Consider the following 19467-nt stretch of genomic DNA (forward strand, 5'->3'; position numbering starts at 1 on the left):
CTAGAAATACACCAGAGAGTAAACAGCACTGAGAGTGAAAAGCTACTTAAACTGAAAGACAGTGTTGGTACAAGGACCAACATGAAACAAATTCAGACTATAATTTACAAGAAGGTTTCTGACCATCAGTGGGGCGTGGTTCTAGAACAGCTTCTAACAGGAGTTGTGGAAGCAAATAACATTACTAGTTTTAAGATAGAATGTGATAATTTTATAAGTGTAATTATATGATGGGGCTGCTTTTGATGGTAGAGTACTGTTTCCTAAAGCTCATCCTTTAGGACTTCAAACAGTCACCTACAAGAAGGGATTTTTTCCTCCCTAATATATTCTTAAGGGAATTTTTTTTGTCTTTTTTCTCTGACACATCAGAGATTACCACAGCTGAAAATGAGACAAGACATAGAGGGCCAGGGCATTCTCCTTCTCAAGTGCTTGGTTGGCTGGTTCTTGCTCATATACTCGAAGTATAACTGATCACTTTATGTGGGGTCAGGAAAGAATTTTCCACCAAGAGAAATTGGCAGTGACTTTGGCTTCTTGTGCAGTTTGTGGGTATGGTACACTTCATGATTATCTAGGCATATCTCACTTTAACATGTCCCTGCTATTGCAAGTCCTCAGGCACTGGTTTGCTGTCCTCTCTTTTTCTCTCTGAGTGGCAAATAATAGCTTAGTCTTCTGTGGGCTGCAATACTTTATCTAATTTCAGTTATTGGGTCTATTGTGTAGGTGCTGGGTGTTGTTGGTGGCCCATGATATGCAGGAGGTCAGATTAGAAGAGCTGGTGGTCCATTCTGTCCTTACATACTATTTCTGTATGTTGTATGGGATTTGACGCTTAGTGGTGGTACATAAAGTCAAAAAACTAAGGGAGAGCCCTATTTCTTGCATCCATCTGTTGTCTTTTGTCTTATGTTTGCGCCAGGACTACACTAGACCCAAATGTTAGCTTAAGGTACACAATTCCAGCTATGTAATTAACATAGCTGGAGTCTGCTTACCTTAAGCTACGCTTGGCACCATCTTCACAGTGGGAGGATAATGGGAGCAAATGCTCCCATCGACTTCTCTTGCTCCTCGCAACTGCAAGGAGTACCGGCACCAACCAGAGCCACCCTTAGCATTCAATTTAGGGGGTCTTAACCTGCTAAATCAAATGCCAGAAGATTGATCTCTGGCATGTAAGTATAGACATGATCTCATTCCCTGTCCCCAAGAACTTGCAATCTATCCTTTTGTTCAGTGCCTAGCACAATGGAGTCCTGGTCCATGACTGGGACCCCTAGACACTATGAAGGTGATGATAATAATAATAATAATAATAATAATAATAATAATAATAATAATAATAATTATTATTATTATTATTATTATTATTATTATTATTATTATTATTATTATTATTATGTCACAAGCTGATAACTCTATTCTTAATATCTATTAGTATCAGTAGTATATACTAATAACTGTGCTATGTAGTTGGTGTTGTATAAGATATATTGTCCTGCATAACTCCTTTGCGACTTCTTGAGGTTTGTTGTAGCTTGGATTGGTAAACAGAACTCATTGAACATTGCACTGCTGCACAAGGGACATCAGTTCTGGAGTAAGGCTTTCTGAGTTTTATGGCATGATAGCTTCAACCTCTGTGACTCTGAGCTAGTTAGAAACATATTTAGAAAATGAGCATTTTAATGAATTATATGTAAAATTGTTGATTGTGTGGTTCTTTTAATGCCTGATTCTGTAAACCCATTACATGAAGATATTCATCTAGATAAAGGGATGTCTGGGTGTGGAGGGCTCCCAGGATTGGGACCTTAATGTTTAATTTCATAGGACCCTTTATTTTGTTAATGTTTGTCTATACATTTCAAACAGCTAACTAATTTCCACTTTTGCTACAAGATCCAGGGATGACATGCAGTGAAAGATCAGAATGATTCATTACAGAATTTAGGGTCGGGGGCTACACACCCTCCTTCTTTCTACTAATTTGTGAGGGATGGGACATCAATGGTAGGGAAGGAGACAGATGATAATGACCAAAAGGAGATGGAGATGTGGGTAAGCAACAGAAAGAAATAAAGTGGAAGTGGGTCTGGGCTTGGAAGAGGGAAAGAATGAAAAGCAATAGTGACTTTGGTTGATAGTTGGAAAGGCTGCAGGGAATCTGCTGAAGGGGTAATGCCCTGCTTTTCAAAAGCTCTTTTTTCTACAGGCTGAGCTAAAGCATCTAGCTGGAACAGGCATACTACAGACAGAACTCCTCCTTGTTGGAGAAAAAGAAGCAAGCAGGCAGAAGTTAACTTTTCACTTGACACACAAGATACACAATGGTGGCAATCTTAAAAAAAATCTGAACTTCTGCAGATAGGACAGTGTCCACCTGAGATGATAATTCATGGCCATGGTTGTGGCCTTTTGGAATTTGTGTGTTCTTTATTATGTCCTTTATAGTGTATCAGAATATGTCACATTGTTTTCACCAGATCAGAACAGTAATTCTTAAAATATTCTAGTGCAGTGAAGGCAAGTTCTAAATGTATTGAGCTAGTACTGGAAAATTACTCAGTGCATCTTAAATATTGCAGCTATATTCTTTAGGAATGCATAATATGTAGGAACTGCATAGCCAAAATTTTAAACCCAAACATGAATGCACTGATTTTTCCCCTTCTCAGCAATAATTCAGAAAAGGTTAAAGAAAGAAAAGAAGGCAAAAAGGAAATTGCAGGAAGCACTTGAATTTGAGACTAAGCGGCGGGAACAAGCAGAACAAACATTGAAACAGGCAACATCAACAGACAGCCTCAGGTCCCTAAATGGTAAGAAGCCACCTTTTTGCCTCTCTGTTATTAACCCTTAATTCAAGTGGTGAAATTAACCCTCAGTGCAAGTAAAATAAGTTCATTATATTGGCCACAATTATTTTTGTGGTGCCTTTGGGAAAAGCTCCATTTTGCTTTCTTCTGTTTCTGTGATACTTCTCTACTACCCGTGTTGCTTTTTCTGTACAATAGGTATGAACAAATATATCTTCACTGGAGAGAATGCCCAAACTAGTACAATTTTACATTATTAGCTTGAGAATTCAATTCTTTGTTTCTCTCTCTTCTTAAAAATCTATCCCTCATTAATCTTCCCAGTCTAAAAATATTGCCCTGTCTTCCAGTCATTGTTCAACATTAAAAAAAATGACAAAGGTTGATTGTATTGTAATTCAGCATTGGAGCAACAGGTTGTAAAAAGGGCTGTAAGAGTCAAATGAAATATGTCAGTCTTACCTTTCTGTGCTTCTAGACTCTCTGACCCCAGAGATAGAAGCTGACCGCAGCGGGGGCAGAACAGATGCTGAAAGGACAATACAAGGTAGGCATTTGCGAAAGGCTATAAATCTAGATCTTACTCTATGAGTTTTTCCTCTGCTTTAGCCTGCTATTCAAGCATGTAGCCTACCATCTGGGCCACATCAAAACAAGTTCAAACAAGGTCAAGTTCATCTTGGTTGTTTATAAGAGAGAATTCATTCTGTGCTGATAGATTTTCTTTAAATTAACAGGTCAATTCTGTTTATATGAAGCAAGTGAAGAGGAATAATTAATTTGAAACTATGCTGGATTGAATCTTGGCCACACTGAATGCATTTTTGTGTGTGAATGTGTATAGTCACATCTAGGATAATAATGTTTCTTAAGATATAGTTGAAACACTGTGAGCCTTTTAACCATAATGAAAACCTGGATTAACCTGATGGGTAATATTCAAGGTGTGATGAGAACTTCATAGCTAATATTCAGTGGCAGTTACTGCAAGGTGTGTTTCAATAAGCTACTGCAAACATTGACAATAAATAAAACTGTTTATTCCCCTCTTGGATTTTTCATTTGCCAAATGTTCCATATCCCATTATTTGCATTTTAATAAAACAAATCTGCTGAGTAAATTTATACTTGAAATACTAAAGGGACCCATATTACTTCCTCTGTGGAGCTAAATATATATATTGCAAACAGCAAGATATTAGTAAAGAACAAATTCCGAAGTTAGCATTTATGTTATAATTTCATCTATAGTCAGTAAGCTAAATCTACCAACCTGAATACTAAACAGCAGAAATAGCATTTGTTTTCAGCTATAACTGAAGGTGCATTTTTTCAAAGGCAAGCCTAAAATGATTAACTGCAGTAATCTTTCTCAATTGCCTTTATTTTGTATTTTAAAGTCAAACTTCTTAACTGTATCATTTGACATCTTTTTTTTGTGTGTTTCTTAATCACTTTCTCTGACTCCTAAAGCAGGGGGCACAATAATTTTTGATGGGGGAGCACTCCAAGAATTTGGTAAAAGGCGAAGGGCCGCTCTTATTCATGATATTAATGGAGGATGTGAGTTGTCTGGGATGTAGGTTGGGTACAAAAGGGGGCTTGGCTAGGGGTGTGAGGTGTAGGTAGGAGTGTGGGGTCTGGGAAGGAAGTTGGGTGAAGGAGGGAGTTGTGACCTGGGACAAGGGATTGGTGTGCAGAGTCCATGGGTGGGTATGGGTTCAGGAGAGGATTCTGACCAGGAGGAGGAGTATAGTAGGGGATGCAGGGTTGGAGAGAGTTGTGTCTTAGATGGAGCAGGGCATTGGTGTCTGGGAGGAAGTGCAGGATCTGGGAGAGGGTTGTGACCTGGGGAGGAGTGCAGGAGAAGGCATAAAGGTTTGGACTGTGACTAAGGCAGGAGAATGCTGTGATCTGGGACAAAGGATTAGGGTGCAAGATCTGAGTGGGGATATGGGTGCAGGAGCAGGGGTTTGTGTTTGGTTTGTGTTTGGTTTGTGTTCTGGAGATGAGATGGGGGGCAGATGGGCGGCGCAGGAGGGAGTGGGGTGCCAGGTGCAGGCGCTGGCCAGGAGACATTTACTCTAGGTGAGTCATGGCCAGCAGCTCAGCGGGAGCCTGAAGCAGGCTTCCTGCCTGCCATGCCCCCACATACAATGCAAAGCAGCTAGCTCTCTGCACACCACACTCCTGGAAAGATGCTTCAGGCACTGCCATCACACTCAACACAATCTTGCAGCTCACATTGGCTGGAAAACAACCACTTGAAGCTGCCTGGGCCATGCTTGCAGTGCAGGCAATGCACAGAAAGACCCAGGTCCCAAGGGCATTGCAGAAAGCAAATGGCCCCCACAGCCAGATACTTTGAGCAGTGTGAAGGAGTGCAGCAGCAAGGGAGCCTGCCTGAGGTTTCTGCTGGGCCATGTGATGGCGGCAAGCAGGATCCAGCAATTTATCAGACTGGATGTGGCCCATGGATTGTATTTTGCCCATGTCTGTTCTAAAGGATTGTGGCCAACTTGCAACAAAAAAAGTGTCCGCAATATATTCAAAGGAAGAAAAAAAGCTTAAATTGACAGAACAACTTCAAGATATTTGAAACAGAGAAGTCCTTATAAAAACATATATGCACATTACACACAAATAATTGTTAAAAGAAAGTTACAGTTGCAAAGTTGAGCACTCAGAGGTTAGCAAATGCCACAGTTAAAGTTGCATGTGCAAATTGGGCCATCTCATGTATATATATCATGATAGTCTTTAGCATGATCGAATTTCATATTTTCCATTGAACCCATGCCTCTTTCAGTGTACAGGATGGACAGTGATTACTCAAAGAACAAGTATTCAATATTTTATATTATCTTATTCTATAGTGTGTGGCCTCATGCCTTATTTACTGTGTACGATTCAAACCTTCTTGTGGAGACAGAGAATTGTTAATTTTTTCAGGGGCTTCTCTGTCATGCTCATCAATATAGTATTTGAATGCTTCTGAGATTGATCTTCAGAACACCCCATGAGATGAAGTGAGTATATTATTCCCATAATAGAGATGGAGAGCCAAGGCATGGAAAGATTTAGGCTCTGTCTCCACTACAGAATAACTTATGTCACTCAAGAGGGGTGAATAATTCATAAGTTACACTGATTTAAGTACCAGTATGGACAATGCTATATCATTGGAAGAGCTTCTCTTGCTGATATAGCTTCTGCTGTTCACAGACACTGAAGGTAAATGGACAGGAAAGCTCTCTCCTGTCAAGTTAGACTACATTAGAGAACTTATCACCGTACAGCTGCACCACTGTAAACTCTTATGCAGCTGTAGCCTAGGTGTACATTAGTTTTGGGTGGCCACTTTGAGACAATCATGCCTGATTTTTCAGAGTGCTCTAGCTTTTCTTATCACTGTATCTGTTCAGAGCTCAGCTTCCACTGACTTCCGGTGCAGGTGTGAGTTCTTAGCTTGAAGGTACCAAGTTGGGCATCCATAAAATGAAGAACATGTAATTAATGGCCATACATTTATAGTTTAGTGTAAGAGATTTGTCAACACTGTATAGAAACTCTGCAGTAGATACAGGTATACAAACCTATTCTTTAAGATATTTTTTTTAAACAGGAAACCACTTTTTCTCTTTCAACAATTCCCTTGTGGATCTGCCACACAAAAAGAATGATACATGCACTTTGCCACTGCAATGAGGAGCTTTAATTCGAACTACCTAGCCCGTGCCATGTGTAGCCGCGGGCAGGTAGTTCGAACTACGGGGCATTTAAAAATGGCAGCACCCGGGAACATGCAAATCAAGCGCGGGATATTTAAATCCCAGGCTTCATTTGCAAGTTTGAATGACTACGTTAGCCACCCTAGTTCGAACTAGGGTGGCAGTGTAGACATACCCATACTCATAAATTTCTCCTTTCTCAATTTTATTTCTCCCAGACTTTTCCTCCACTTCCATCTAGTTCACACATAGATCCTCCCAATTCTCTTTTCTAATCCTTTCCAACATACATTATCTAAAACCTGTTTCCTGGTAACTCTCACTCCTTTCTGTTCACTTTCTGCCCCTTTTTGTCTCACAGGTGCTGGTTCCTGTCTCTTTTACTGTTCCCATTTTCAGTCCTCTCTCCCAAACCTCTCCTGCTTTTATGAAACTTTCCTCACTTGTCACTAGTCCTTTGGGTGCCATCTCTTGCTTTCTCCATTTCTTTCCCATTTTCTGCTGCCTCCATCAGTTCATCATTTGTTCTCAGTTCATCCTTTCTATTTGCAGATGTAACAATTCATGCATCCTGTACCCTCTTAACCATTTCTCTGCCAACAGCCCATCTTTACCCTATTGTCCCCAAGTCTCAGGCCCAAGATTTCCCTCATCTCCCCAGATATCCCATTCCATTTCCTGAGTCTCTCCTCTGTTTTCTGCTCATCCCTATGGCTTCTCTGTCCCAATTATTCCTTCAGTCTAGCCTCTTCTCCATTAATCCTTCTGATACCAGCATGCTCCAGTCCCACTTCTGGCTGCCAGTCTCTTCATTGCTCCATCTCTTGGTTCCTCAGCAAACTGACCTTCTGTCTTCCAGCAGACCAATTCACTACCACCCAGCAGAGCCTCTGCCTCCCATCAAGCATATCTATACTCTCATAATCTAAATCATATAAATTGTGTGCTTCCCCAATCCTTTCCAGCAAACCAGTCTCCTCTATCTCCCTTCATCCAGGCTCTCCAGCATGTCTGCAGGCTGATTTTCAGACCATCAGTGAACGGATACTAGAAATGGTTTCTACCTATTCTCTCACCCTGTGTAAGAAGGGAAGCTATTCGGTGCATGGCATTCCCACACAGATCTGGTCTACATCATCTACCCTGATTCCTGTGAAGCCAAGGTGGAATTCTCATTGCCTGGCAGGAAAACTGGCCAACACTCCCTCCCACAGGTAGCCAGTGGGTCTCATTGGTGGTCAGCTGTAGCAGGACAGAGAGAGCAGCTCCAGCTCTGCACATCCCCCAGTCACACAGGGAAGTAGTGTTCTACAGGCTGGGGTGGGGCGGGGGGGGGGGGGGGAGGCAGGCAGTGAGAAAGAAGTTGGAAAGGCAGTGCCTCCTTCCACTTTCTTGTAGTGACAAGCTTGGTATTGAGTGACACCTTTTTTGGAGGCAGATTGATGTGTCATGTGTTTCTCAGTCAGCTCTGGGGCCATTGGGGCGTCCAATATCAACACCAGAATGAGAGGCTCCAGTCCTTGCATTTAGAGCATACAAGCACCAGGACCATGTTTAGTCTCTTTGTAGATGCACAAGGGGGAGTTTCCTGTGAATGCATGTGCATTGTCAAGAACATTCTAGCCCTTAGTATATCCATACATAACACCTGACAGAATTAATATGTTGGTGATTTAACTGTGTCTATCCCAAATACTTAACACATGCATTTTGCTGTTTAAATATTGGACAGGTTTTTAGGGCACAAGCTCTGCTAGCAGCTGCCATTAACATTAATAGGAATCACTTAGATAAATCTTGAGTCCCTTGACTGAACACATAACCTGAATTGTTTTCTGAAATCATCTTTTAATCTATTATTAAACAATGAAAATGAGTGTATTAATCTCAGTAACTGAACATTTATGTTTGATTCTTTTGCATTATACTTGTCTTATATTTGAAAAGCACACTTCTGAGATACCTACGTATTTTAAAGTAACTGTTGTTGTCATATGCTGCACATACACATAATTGTATTTTTGAGTAGGCATTTCTCAGTGCTTCCTGGCATTTAATATGACAAATATAAACCACATTCAAAGAACATTTTTAAAGTTGCACAGCCAAGCACTCAAAGTTAGGAATGCCAGAATTAAGGCTGTCTGTACAACCTTAATTCAGTCTCTTCTTGCAAAATATTTTGATATAGCCTTTAGCTGCATGATCATGTGTTGTTATTTCCACAGAAACTTGGCCTCATGCAGTGCACAGGGTGGATAGTTCTCACTTAATGAGCAGCTTCAGTATTTTGTTTTATACTTATTATTTACTGTGTGGCTCTGTGCCTTATTTATTAACCAAAAATAATACCTACCACTTATATAGCAATTTTTATCAGAAGATCTCAAAGTACTTCACAAAGGAGATTAGTATTATTAGCCATATTTGTTTGAGAGATTTTTTGTTTACAGAGGGGTAACCTTAATTCTGGAGTTTTCCAACTTTTAAGTGTTTGGTTTTGTAACCCTAATGAACTTTTAACATAGTTTTATGTGTTTAAATTTCTAATCTTTTTAAAAGGAAGACTCAGAAATAGAAATGTCATCATATGGCATCATACTAACATTTACATGGTTTAGTAGCAGAGCTGGAAACTTTAGATCCACACCTCAAACCTGTGCCTAGTTAATAGAGTAAAATGGCTAGTAACAGTAGATTGTCATCCTCTATGTGGGCCAGATGTAGACGAGGCAAGACACACATTTCACCAGGGGTTTTTACAGATAATCTGCTAATAGCCAAGGAATGGTGAGACTTCAGAAATGTGGATTCCATTCTAGGCTATAGGGAAGAGTGTGTCCTACTGGTCAATGATTCTTCTCCCCATCAAGCTTCAAGCCTTTTGCCACATTCCCCTTCAAACAATCCCTATCCCAGTCCTGTCTCTTCCCCACCCCTGGCTCCTTGTCCCAGTCCCACTCTGCATGCTCACTCATTTCCTTGTCTCCATTTCTCAGGCTTCCCTTGCCATCTCAGTTTCACCTGCATTCTCCCCTTACCAGCTCTTTGTTTGTCTCACTGTCTTTGCCCAGCTACTACCAGTTTTCACCACTGTTCTCTTCTCCTTCTATTCAGTCCTAGTCCCATTTTCCTTATCTAGTCAGTTCCATTCTCCTACATCTCTCTCAGCTCCTTGTTTGATCCCAGCAGTCACCCTTTATTCCCCTCAACAGTTCTGAGTCATTATACACTCAATCCCAGCCTCTTTTCTCCTCCCACTTCCATGTATCCAGTTCCTTACACAGCTAGTCCCAATCTCATTTGTTCTGTAGTGATGACCCTTGTAAAGTTTGGTCAACCCCTCAGGTTGTACCTCCAAAAACTGGTATTCTCTGGTCTGGCAACGACCGTCATCCAGCAGGACCATGGATACTGCTGGACCAGAGAGCTGGGAGACTAATGACAGGAGTTCCAGCCAGGCCTGGGCCTATAGGATGAACAGCCCGGCTGGGGGCAGCGTGGTGCTAGGTTAAAATCCCCGGCAGCATGGGTCAGAACTCAGGGCTGAGGCCTGAGCCCCACGACAGCATGGAACCAGAGTACTCTAGCAGCTTCCTGGAGTGCAGGGCTGGGGCATTGTGGCAGCCCCCCTGGAGCATAGGGCTGGAGTCGCTGGAGCACGGGGCCAGGGCCAGAACCATGCAGCGACCCGGGGCCAGAGCCTCCCAGCAGCCCCCTGAGGCATAGGGCTGGGGACAGAGCCTGAAAGCTGCATCTTGAATGTATGGGGCCGGAGCCCCGTGGCAGGAACTGGAGCCTCTGCTGCCCAGGGAGCCAGCAGTAGCTGGGCAAGCAACCCAGCCAGGTTGGCGGTGGCGGAGGGTGAGCCAGGGTGCCTGCTAGGGCAGCCTGCCAGCAACAGGCGATGGGCTTGGGAGCTGGTGGCAGGAGACATCCCCTGGTCCAGCAAATTCTCTCCTTCTGAACTGTCAGGTCCCAGTAGTGCCAGACCAGGGAGATCCAACCTGTAGAAGCTATGAGGAGTTTGAGCATGATAAGAGAGATAGTATCTGCAGATATTTCTACTCCTAATATCTAAAGAACATCTTTATTGAGCATGTGATTTTTCAAAGGCTTATAATTTGGCCAAATTTGAGTCGATTTTCACAGGCACAGCAAGAAACAGATTCTTGACACAAAGATCTTCCCCTGCTAAATTCTAGCCCCAAAGGGTTGTTCATCTGTAGATTGCTACACATGCCAATAATAGTATGTACATTGTGATATTGATTAATCCTTCAAGGAGAAAAAAAATCTGATTGCTTTATTATGCTTTTTTCAAGATTTTCTTGACTTTTCTCTTACCAAGACATTATAGATACAGTAAATATATATCTGAATGTGACGGGGCACCTCTGCCCCGCACTGTAAGCCCCTCCCGAATGCCGAAGCGGGAAGGCGGAGGGTTAGTGGGGCAGGGACGGACATCTGCGGAGTACCCCTTTCAGGGATCAGCAGAGGCCCATGACAGCAGCAGAGCAGGAGAGACAGCCCGTCAGCTCCCGGGGACGCGGGGGGATAATGTCTTAGGAGACGTCATCCCCAAGAGCCAGGAAGGAACGCATGTGAATGACGTCATTGGGGACATCAGAAAGGGCCAGGAGGGGAATTTAAAAAGGGCCTCCGGAAGCCAGAAAGTGGGAGAAGACGTGGGAAAGAAACACGGGTGTCCGGAGACCGGGGAAGATGGGAACAGAAGCAGGTACTGCGGGGATACCCTGGGTGAGCTTTAACCCGGGGCCCCCAGGTCGTTGTGGACGTGATGTTGGGGGAAGAAGGGGCCCAAGGCAGGGGCCCGGAACCCGTGAGCAGGGGAGTTTAGGGGTTACAACCCCCTCTGCTGGGTAGGGATGTGGTTCCCTACCTTAGGGCCCTGGGTTCGGAGTGAGGGTGGGTCCGAACTCCCGTCCCCTGCTGCCCGAGATTGGAAACCGGCCTTGTGAGGGCGGATCTGCCCTTGGAGTGAACCGTGAACTGCAGAATTAAATAGGATATGTAAATAATACTGAGCACAAAGGGGAGAAATCGGGGTGCGGACGCGAACCCCCCTGGGGAATCCCTAACACTGAAAATACTTTAAAGTTCTGCTTTGGTATTAGGTTGCTGCTTCCTCATCAGCTCTACAAGCTCTTGTACCAGTATAGTACCACTTGTTAAATACAGGCAATATGTATGGGGCTTTTAGTAAAGAGGGGATGGGACTGTTTGAGTGTGACTAGGTTCCCGATGTGCAATATGAACAGTGGGACTGCTGAGTCTGGGGATGTAAAAGTGTATCCAGTTAACTAGCAAGCTTTATGCTTATCAGTTTCCCTTAATGATTAAACTCTGTTCAGAGTCCTGCCTGCCAGCTGGCCACAGTACCAGAAGCTGGGACCGTAGGTGCACCACAATGCTAGGCCTTCAAGTGGCAACCAGGATCCCAGATCCACTGGGTTGCTGGGACTGTAGGTAGCAGCCAGGATCCCAGGATGCCCAGGGCAGCAATTGGGATTCCCAATTAAAACAGGGGATGCTGCAACATTCCCATATCTCTAGTTCCCTGGCTAAACATTTAACCGTGTTACTGAATTTTTATTAGTTACATTGTTATTATTTTACACATTATTTGCATCCTTAGCTGAGTCCTCTGACTCAGCAACTTGACATCCCTCCCAAGAGTGGTGCTTTTGTCAAGCTACAAACGTTTGGCAGACACTGCACTTACATAGACAAACCCAACTCAGTTATATGAATGCTTCCCCCAGCTCCTCATGAACAAACAACAGAAAGTTTTCAACCAATTCCTCCCAGGTCTCCAGATTTATACCATCTTTCACTGGTTAGAAGTCTAAACAGTGTAATTTTATTACCCAGTCTGCCGCTCCCTCTATGGGTCTAGGACATGCAATAGCTTTAGTAAACTGAGTTGAGATTTCCAAAATAGTTCAACCAAAGCCAACTATTTTAGGCAAAATGTAAAACAAATGTATTAACTGCAGAAAGATTGGTTGAAGAGATTATAAGTAGTAAGCATAGAAATCAAAGAGATGTAAATAATTTTTTGGAATCTGAATTCTATAAACTAAACAGGATTTGAACCAAATAGTATCTCAATCTGATAGATTATATGAACAAGTTACAAAACTTCAGTTCACATGCTAGAACTCTCCTCAAGTGCAGGACTACAATTCCCAGTTCAAAGTCTTTGTCTTCTAGACATGTTTCCAGGTGTTGAGTTCAGGGAGGGGGAAGAAGGGAGGTCAAGTCATGCCTAGTGTTAGGGCAAGGCAAGCAAGGCGGTTGTCTTGGGCCCCTCACTCTCAGGGTCCCGCACTTCTCAGTGCCTGCCTGCCTAACTGCTCGCTCGCTTTCCTGGCTGGGAACTGCCCGGCCACTTGGCACAGCAAACCACAACATACCGCCTTGGGTCCCACAAACTCTTTGGCCGGGCCTGGGTTAAGTTCTGATGTTACTTCCCTATTTATAATTTCTTCCATCTTATTGCAAAGATCTGTACTTACGATTCAGAGGGCTGCCTCCACTGGTCAAGCAGCGTCCATTTTTCCATTGTTTATAGGCTGTCTCAGAGAAGTCTTCTGGGATGGTCATTGGGCAAGTGGATTCCCTTTTAGTTGGCTGGCTGCTCCCTTCGTGTACTTGAAAGGCTGGTTATGGGTGTTCCCAACTTCACAACCTATTTCAGTAACATACACATAGAAAACATTATGACTCCATATATACAATGCAATAGGATATTAAGGTTCAACAGATCAGAACTTTTAAAATTATACTTCATAAGGCACATACTATGTACAAAACATATCATAGTTATATGACAGTGGAGAATATGGGAGTTTCATGGTGCTGCTTTGAGGTACAGTGTGCCACACTGGGGATTGCAGAAGTTTATCATTTAAGAAAGGAAAATAAACTAGGTTCGGGACACAGAGCTGTCAGAAGCCTGGAAGGACGGGAGATTTTTTATTTTTTTTACAGACATCTTGATGACTTCCCAAGGAATCATCATTGTTACTTATACCGTAGCTGCTTGTGGAAACACAGAGCTGACTCATCCAGATCTATGCAGGAAAAGGAAGTTTCAGATGAAGCAAAGGCAAAATACTGGATGGCTTTTTCTAAGGATGAATTTGTCTCAGAAGTTCAGTTTTAGTTTGGAAGCTCCCCAGTAGGTTGTTCTATCATCTCAGACTTTCTTTCACCTGTGACAAAAACTCACAGGAAAGAGATTTGAGTTTGGATCCATCCAGTTGTGAAAACATTAATTCCTGGGCATGGAGCTTCAGATCCTAGTATAGTGAGGACTCTTTAACAACAACATCAAATAGAAGGGCAGTTCTTCCTATCACCGGTTCTCAGATTACAGAAGGTCAGAGAGATCATTGAACTCAGTGCCTATTTTTGTAATCACCCACAAAGATCAAATGGAGAGGGATTATAGCCTGACAGGATTCTCCATTGTTATCCAAGCACCTTTAGGCAGGAGTAGTAAATTAAGCAATGAAGGAAATGTGAAAAAGGCAACAGAATTGGGGCAAAACTGTTATGATGTCCTTTAGGGAGAGATACCAACTATCTTGTTATTGATGCCAAAGTCTGTTATACAAATTGTTAGACTTGTGGCAATAGATGAACATGCCCCACTGAGTCCTAGAGGCATAATGATGAAAATATTCTCTCTCTTTTTTCTCATGCTGTGTGGCAGACATAATATTTAAAAGTGCATTTTTATGTCAAAGATGGAGACTTTCTAAAGAATCTAATGCTGATAAGTGCCCAAATCCCACTGATATCCCTTTTAGCTCTATTGAAAAAATACAAAAATATTTATTAGTCTTACAGAAGTACTTGAGGATCAGGTATGCATCTCATATACAGTAATGTATACTTATGGGCTACGTCTAGACTGGCATAATTTTCTGCAATTGCTTTTAACGGAAAAGTTTTGCATTAAAAGCATTTGCGGAAAAGAGCATCTAGATTGGCACGGACGCTTTTCTGCAAAAACACTTTTTGCGGAAAAGCATCCGTGCCAATCTAGATGCACTTTTCGGCAAAAAAGCCCCGATCACCATTTTCGCGATCGGGACTTTTTTTTCGCAAAACGAATCTGAGCTGTCTACACTGGCCCTTTTGTGCAAAAGCTTTGCGCAAAAGGACTTTTGCCCGAACGGGAGCAGCATAGTATTTCCGCAAGAAGCACTAATTTCAGACAGTAGGAAGCCAGTGTTCTTGCGGAAATTCAAGTGGCCAGTGTAGACAGCTGGCAAGTTTTTCCGCAAAAGCAAGTGCTTTTGCGGAAAAACTTGCCAGTCTAGATGCAGCCATAATGTTTTGATTTCCTTTTGTAAACCTTAACTACCTTTTCACTGCTGTGTGAAGGAGTCTGAAATAATGCCATGGCCTTATTATTCATTCGTACAGTACCATGCACCCCATGAAATTATATACATCATAATACAGCATTCATCTCATTACGGCACTTGGAACTAATTAATGTGCACTAGTGGAAATTTCCATGTAAGTAAGTATTTTTACTGTAGCTGGTGGAGTGCTCAACCTTTATTTCAGTCCTAATGGGTTATTCCTGTCTCACAATGAAAAGGTGAGTATAACAAACTATACCAATTGACCCATGAGCTTTCCAGGTCCTTGTTCACCTGACATCCTCTACCCCCTTTTCTGGTGAACAGCTCTCTCTTACTTAAATTTTAAATAGAAGTACTATATGAGATCAAGAAATCTCTTTCTAGTTTGCCTGCATTTTGTAATTGATTCCTGAATAGTCAGGCGGGAAAAATGCAGTAATTATGTACTTTACCACACATACAGCATTTTTTCTTGACCAAGAATAAATACTGGAATTATTCTACAATGCATTGAAACCAAACAATAATAAATTTGTTTTCTCTCCCCTGACACAGTAGTCTGGTATTTTGGCAGCTTTTCAACTCAAACTAATCAATTAAAGACAACATTGATTAAGTTAAACAAAAGGTGGTATTGATTGCAAGCAGTAACCTATAAATAGGCTATTGTTTCACAGTGTTCATAGGTCATTGTTAGCTACACCTTTAAACTTTAAAGTAGACAGTTGTATTATTTATCACTTCAGAAATCAAATGCTGGGAGTATCGTTAATGCACAGTAATTTATATGCTGCAATGGATTCTAAAATGACCCCTTCATTCACCCTTGCAGATACAAACTTTTTCACAATCTTCTTAAAATGGCTGGGTACTGCAATTTATAGCATGTCTTATAGCTGTTTACATGTGGAGTTGCTTGAAATCAAATATGTTCATGGCCTTTCTTCTGAGATAAATGATTAATCAATCAGAGGCTTTTTTCCAACATGGTAGTCTCGTACAATTTTAAAATAACTGTGCATAATTAATGACTAAATATGAACACAGTCAAATGGAAAGCTTCAGAACAATAAGAATATTAAATAAAACTTGCACAAAAGAGAATATTTACGGGCTATTTAGTGTTTGTTTGATGTTTATTTTTGCATCCATCACCTCCTTCCTCACTGATCTTCTATAAGGAAGGATGGGCGTGCCAGATGTATTTTTGCCTTAAAAATATGCATAGTGCAATTTCAAATTAAGTAATTGTAGAATTTTGTCTGTTTCAAGAAAAGAGAGAACAATGCACAATACTTATTTATTCAACATTCTGCCACAAAGAATCTGCATCCACCAATGTTAATACTGAGGGTGTATTTATTCTGCATGCATTCATGACCATTGATGCACACCCCCCTTGAAGATGCTTTCAGAGTTATTGTTCCTTCATGCCACCTTATCCCTTGTTACTAGTTGTCGTTAGATAGAGGACAGGGCATACCCTTATCTTAGCATAGAATAATTGGGGTAATAAATTTCAGTTCTGCTAAAAGGATAATTTCTTTTAGAAGTATAAGTGTTAGTAGCTATTCAACCTAGTTAGCATAGCTAAGAGGAAATTCATTAAAGAAGTAGCAGAATATAGAGAAATACGTATTCCATTATTTTCTCAAAAAAATCCCCCCCCCCCGAAATATACTAAAGACATAAGAATTGCCACACAGGATCAGTTTTATTGTTAGTCTAACCTAGTGTCCTATTTGACAGAGGGAAACACCAGCTGCTTCACAGAAAGGTTCAGGAAACCCCACAACACGGAGATGTGGGGAAAGGCCCTCCCCAAATATGAAATTCTGATCTTAATCCCTAATAGCTAGAGATAGTTTTAACCCTTCAAGTGTGAGTATATTCTTTTCCAGTGCTCCTTTTTGCATTAATTGTTATATCCCTGAATATTCTTGTAATCAACATAAATGTATAATTCTTTGATCGTTGCTAAATTCTTTATCATGCTATGACAATGAGTTCTACAGTCCATTATGTACTTTGCAAAAAAAAAAAAAAAGTATTTACTGTAACTTTTACTCCAAGAGGAAGGATCATGTCACTCTCTTCATTTTTATTGACTTCCCGTCTGCCCCTCAAACAATCCTAAAGAGCTCACCTGATGTTTTTGGGTACGTCTGGACTACATGCCTCTGTCGCCAGAGGCATGTAGATCAGGCTACCCGACATAGTAAAATGAAGCGGCGATTTAAATAATATCCGCTTCATTTAAATTTACATGGCTGCTGCGCTAAGCCGACAAACAGCTGATCAGCTGTTTGTCGGTTCAGCGCGATAGTGTGGACGCGCGGGTGTCGACATCAAAGGTATTTGTCGACCACCCAGGTAAACCTCATCCCAGGAGGCTTACCTGGGTGGTCGACAAATACCTTTGATGTCGACACCCGCTTGTCCAGACTATCGCGCTGAGCCGACAAACAGCTGATCAGCTGTTTGTCAGCTCAGCGCAGCAGCCATGTAAATTTAAATGAAGCGGCGATTATTTAAATTGCCGCTTCATTTTACTATGTCGGGTAGCCTGATCTACATGCCTCTGGCGACAGAGGCATGTAGTCTAGACGTACCCTTTGTCTTTCTGGCCACTTCTCTTTCAACTGACTTGTACATCCATTTCACATCTCCCCTTTATCTAACTGTATGACTTCATAGGCATAGTACTGGAGATTCTCACAATGTGCTTTGTAGGAAAAGAGATTTAGGGCACAATTTGAAAGCATCTTTTCAAAGATACTTGGGCTTGGAAATTTTTTACCTACGTGATTTACCTGGCCTCTCACAGCAATACTGTGGCAGAGCTGGGAATTGCATTCAGATCTCACAAATCTTAGCCCATTGACTTAATTAGAAGATTGTCTTTTCTCTCTTGGGTTCCTTTCCTTTCCCCCCTGAAATTCTTCATATCTTAGAGTACTCTTTTACTTTTCCTCTCTCATTTGTTAGGAATATCTTTGTCAAAATCATCTGCATCACCTTAGCTATTTAAATCTTGCCATAAATCCTTCCTTTTTTACTTTAGTTTAAAACTGACTCTCGCTTTAAAGCTTCCAGGAATTATTTGTATAAAGAAGAATCAGGAAAATAAATAATGTACTAGGACAGATATAGGAGAATTCACATATTAAGATAATGTGATTTCTCTTGCAATTGCTAGAGTAGATAGATTTCTTGAGAAAAAGAACCAAAAGATGCATGCTTTCTGTTGAAGGAAAGCATTTTTTGTGCATAGTTTATTTGAGAAACTGTATAAGGACAGGTTATCCATAAGAAAATACTGACTCTGTAAATCTACTAAAGTTAGTTAGACCCCCAAGCAATCTCTTAAATTAATATTATTGTTCTAAGAGTAACTTCATGTAACATAACCTATTTCTGCAAGGGTTTAAATATTTTAGGAGATGAGAATCTATGACATTCTTTTTCAAGGGTTCAGTCTGTAGGTCACTTGTTCTATATATTTTAGGTCTTTACCTGGCCACTATCACTCTACCTGAGTGCCTCACAATCTTTAATGGATTTATCCTCGCAACATCCCTGAGAGGTAAGGAAGTACTCCAATTCCCAGTTTACAGCTGAGGACTCAGGTGCAGAGAGGCTAAATGACTTCCCCAGGGTCATATGGTAAGTTTGTGCATAAGCAGGTTATTGAATCCAAATCCAGGTTAGCTCCCTAACTATTTGGACCATTCTTCCTCTATGTTCCAATTTCTAGACCTCCTTTGTGGACATGCTTATATAAAGTCCTTGGTCCAGATACATGAAATTAAATAGAATTTCACCACATTAATATTGGCATGGCTGTGCCCTGGACTACAAGATAAACAGAACCTGTCACTACCTCTACCAGCTCAGATTGCCTATTAACCACTGTGAATGTCAGTGGAATGATGACACACACACACTATTCTGTTAGGATTGATCAAGTCTTTTCTTTGCTAAACACAACTTTGAAAATGCACCAACAGGGTTTCCAACATTATTTATATATCTCAGAGGCAGGATCTAAAATTCACTCCAGGAGCCATATTCTCAACTGGCATAATGTGGGGTAGCTCAGCTGAACTCAGTGGAGAGATGCAGAACTAGCTCTTCATGGTCAAGTTTTTAAAAAACGGTCTGTCATAAATCCTAGGTTCAGTACATATTATAAATTCCACAAGAGAATAAGTTAGGCTAAACAAATGTCTTGGTTAATAACAAATGTCCTGGTTAATAACACTTAAAAGCTCTTGAAGTGAAGTCACAGCAGAATAAAGTTCATTCAAGTCAGGTAAGAGAATGTGGGTTATTTAACTAACCTGAAATCTACAATGCTCTCAAATATGCAAAGCAATATGGAGTTTGTTGAGTTTTTTTCTACTTACTTGAATTCACCCCTGCCATGCTTTTATCCTTTAGGAAGTATATTTAAATTAGTCACAGCTTCTCTGAATTTCAGGATTCAAAGACACA

General features: G+C 41.3%; 1 protein-coding gene across 7 annotated transcripts in view; it reads left to right on the forward strand.

Annotated features, from left to right (window-relative positions):
- Positions 1-19467, forward strand: part of DACH1 (dachshund family transcription factor 1) — a 486010-nt gene that overhangs the window by 427390 nt on the left and 39153 nt on the right. For all 7 annotated transcript variants that reach the window (XM_075918909.2, XM_075918912.2, XM_075918907.2 and 4 more), the window contains 2 exons: positions 2688-2831; positions 3307-3375. In XM_075918909.2, the coding sequence (XP_075775024.2) occupies positions 2688-2831; positions 3307-3375 (213 nt within the window). The remainder of the gene's footprint in view (positions 1-2687; positions 2832-3306; positions 3376-19467) is intronic.

The sequence above is a fragment of the Pelodiscus sinensis genome, chromosome 1 (assembly GCF_052426305.1).
Source record: "Pelodiscus sinensis isolate ZL-2025 chromosome 1, ASM5242630v1, whole genome shotgun sequence".
Taxonomy (NCBI): domain Eukaryota; kingdom Metazoa; phylum Chordata; order Testudines; family Trionychidae; genus Pelodiscus; species Pelodiscus sinensis.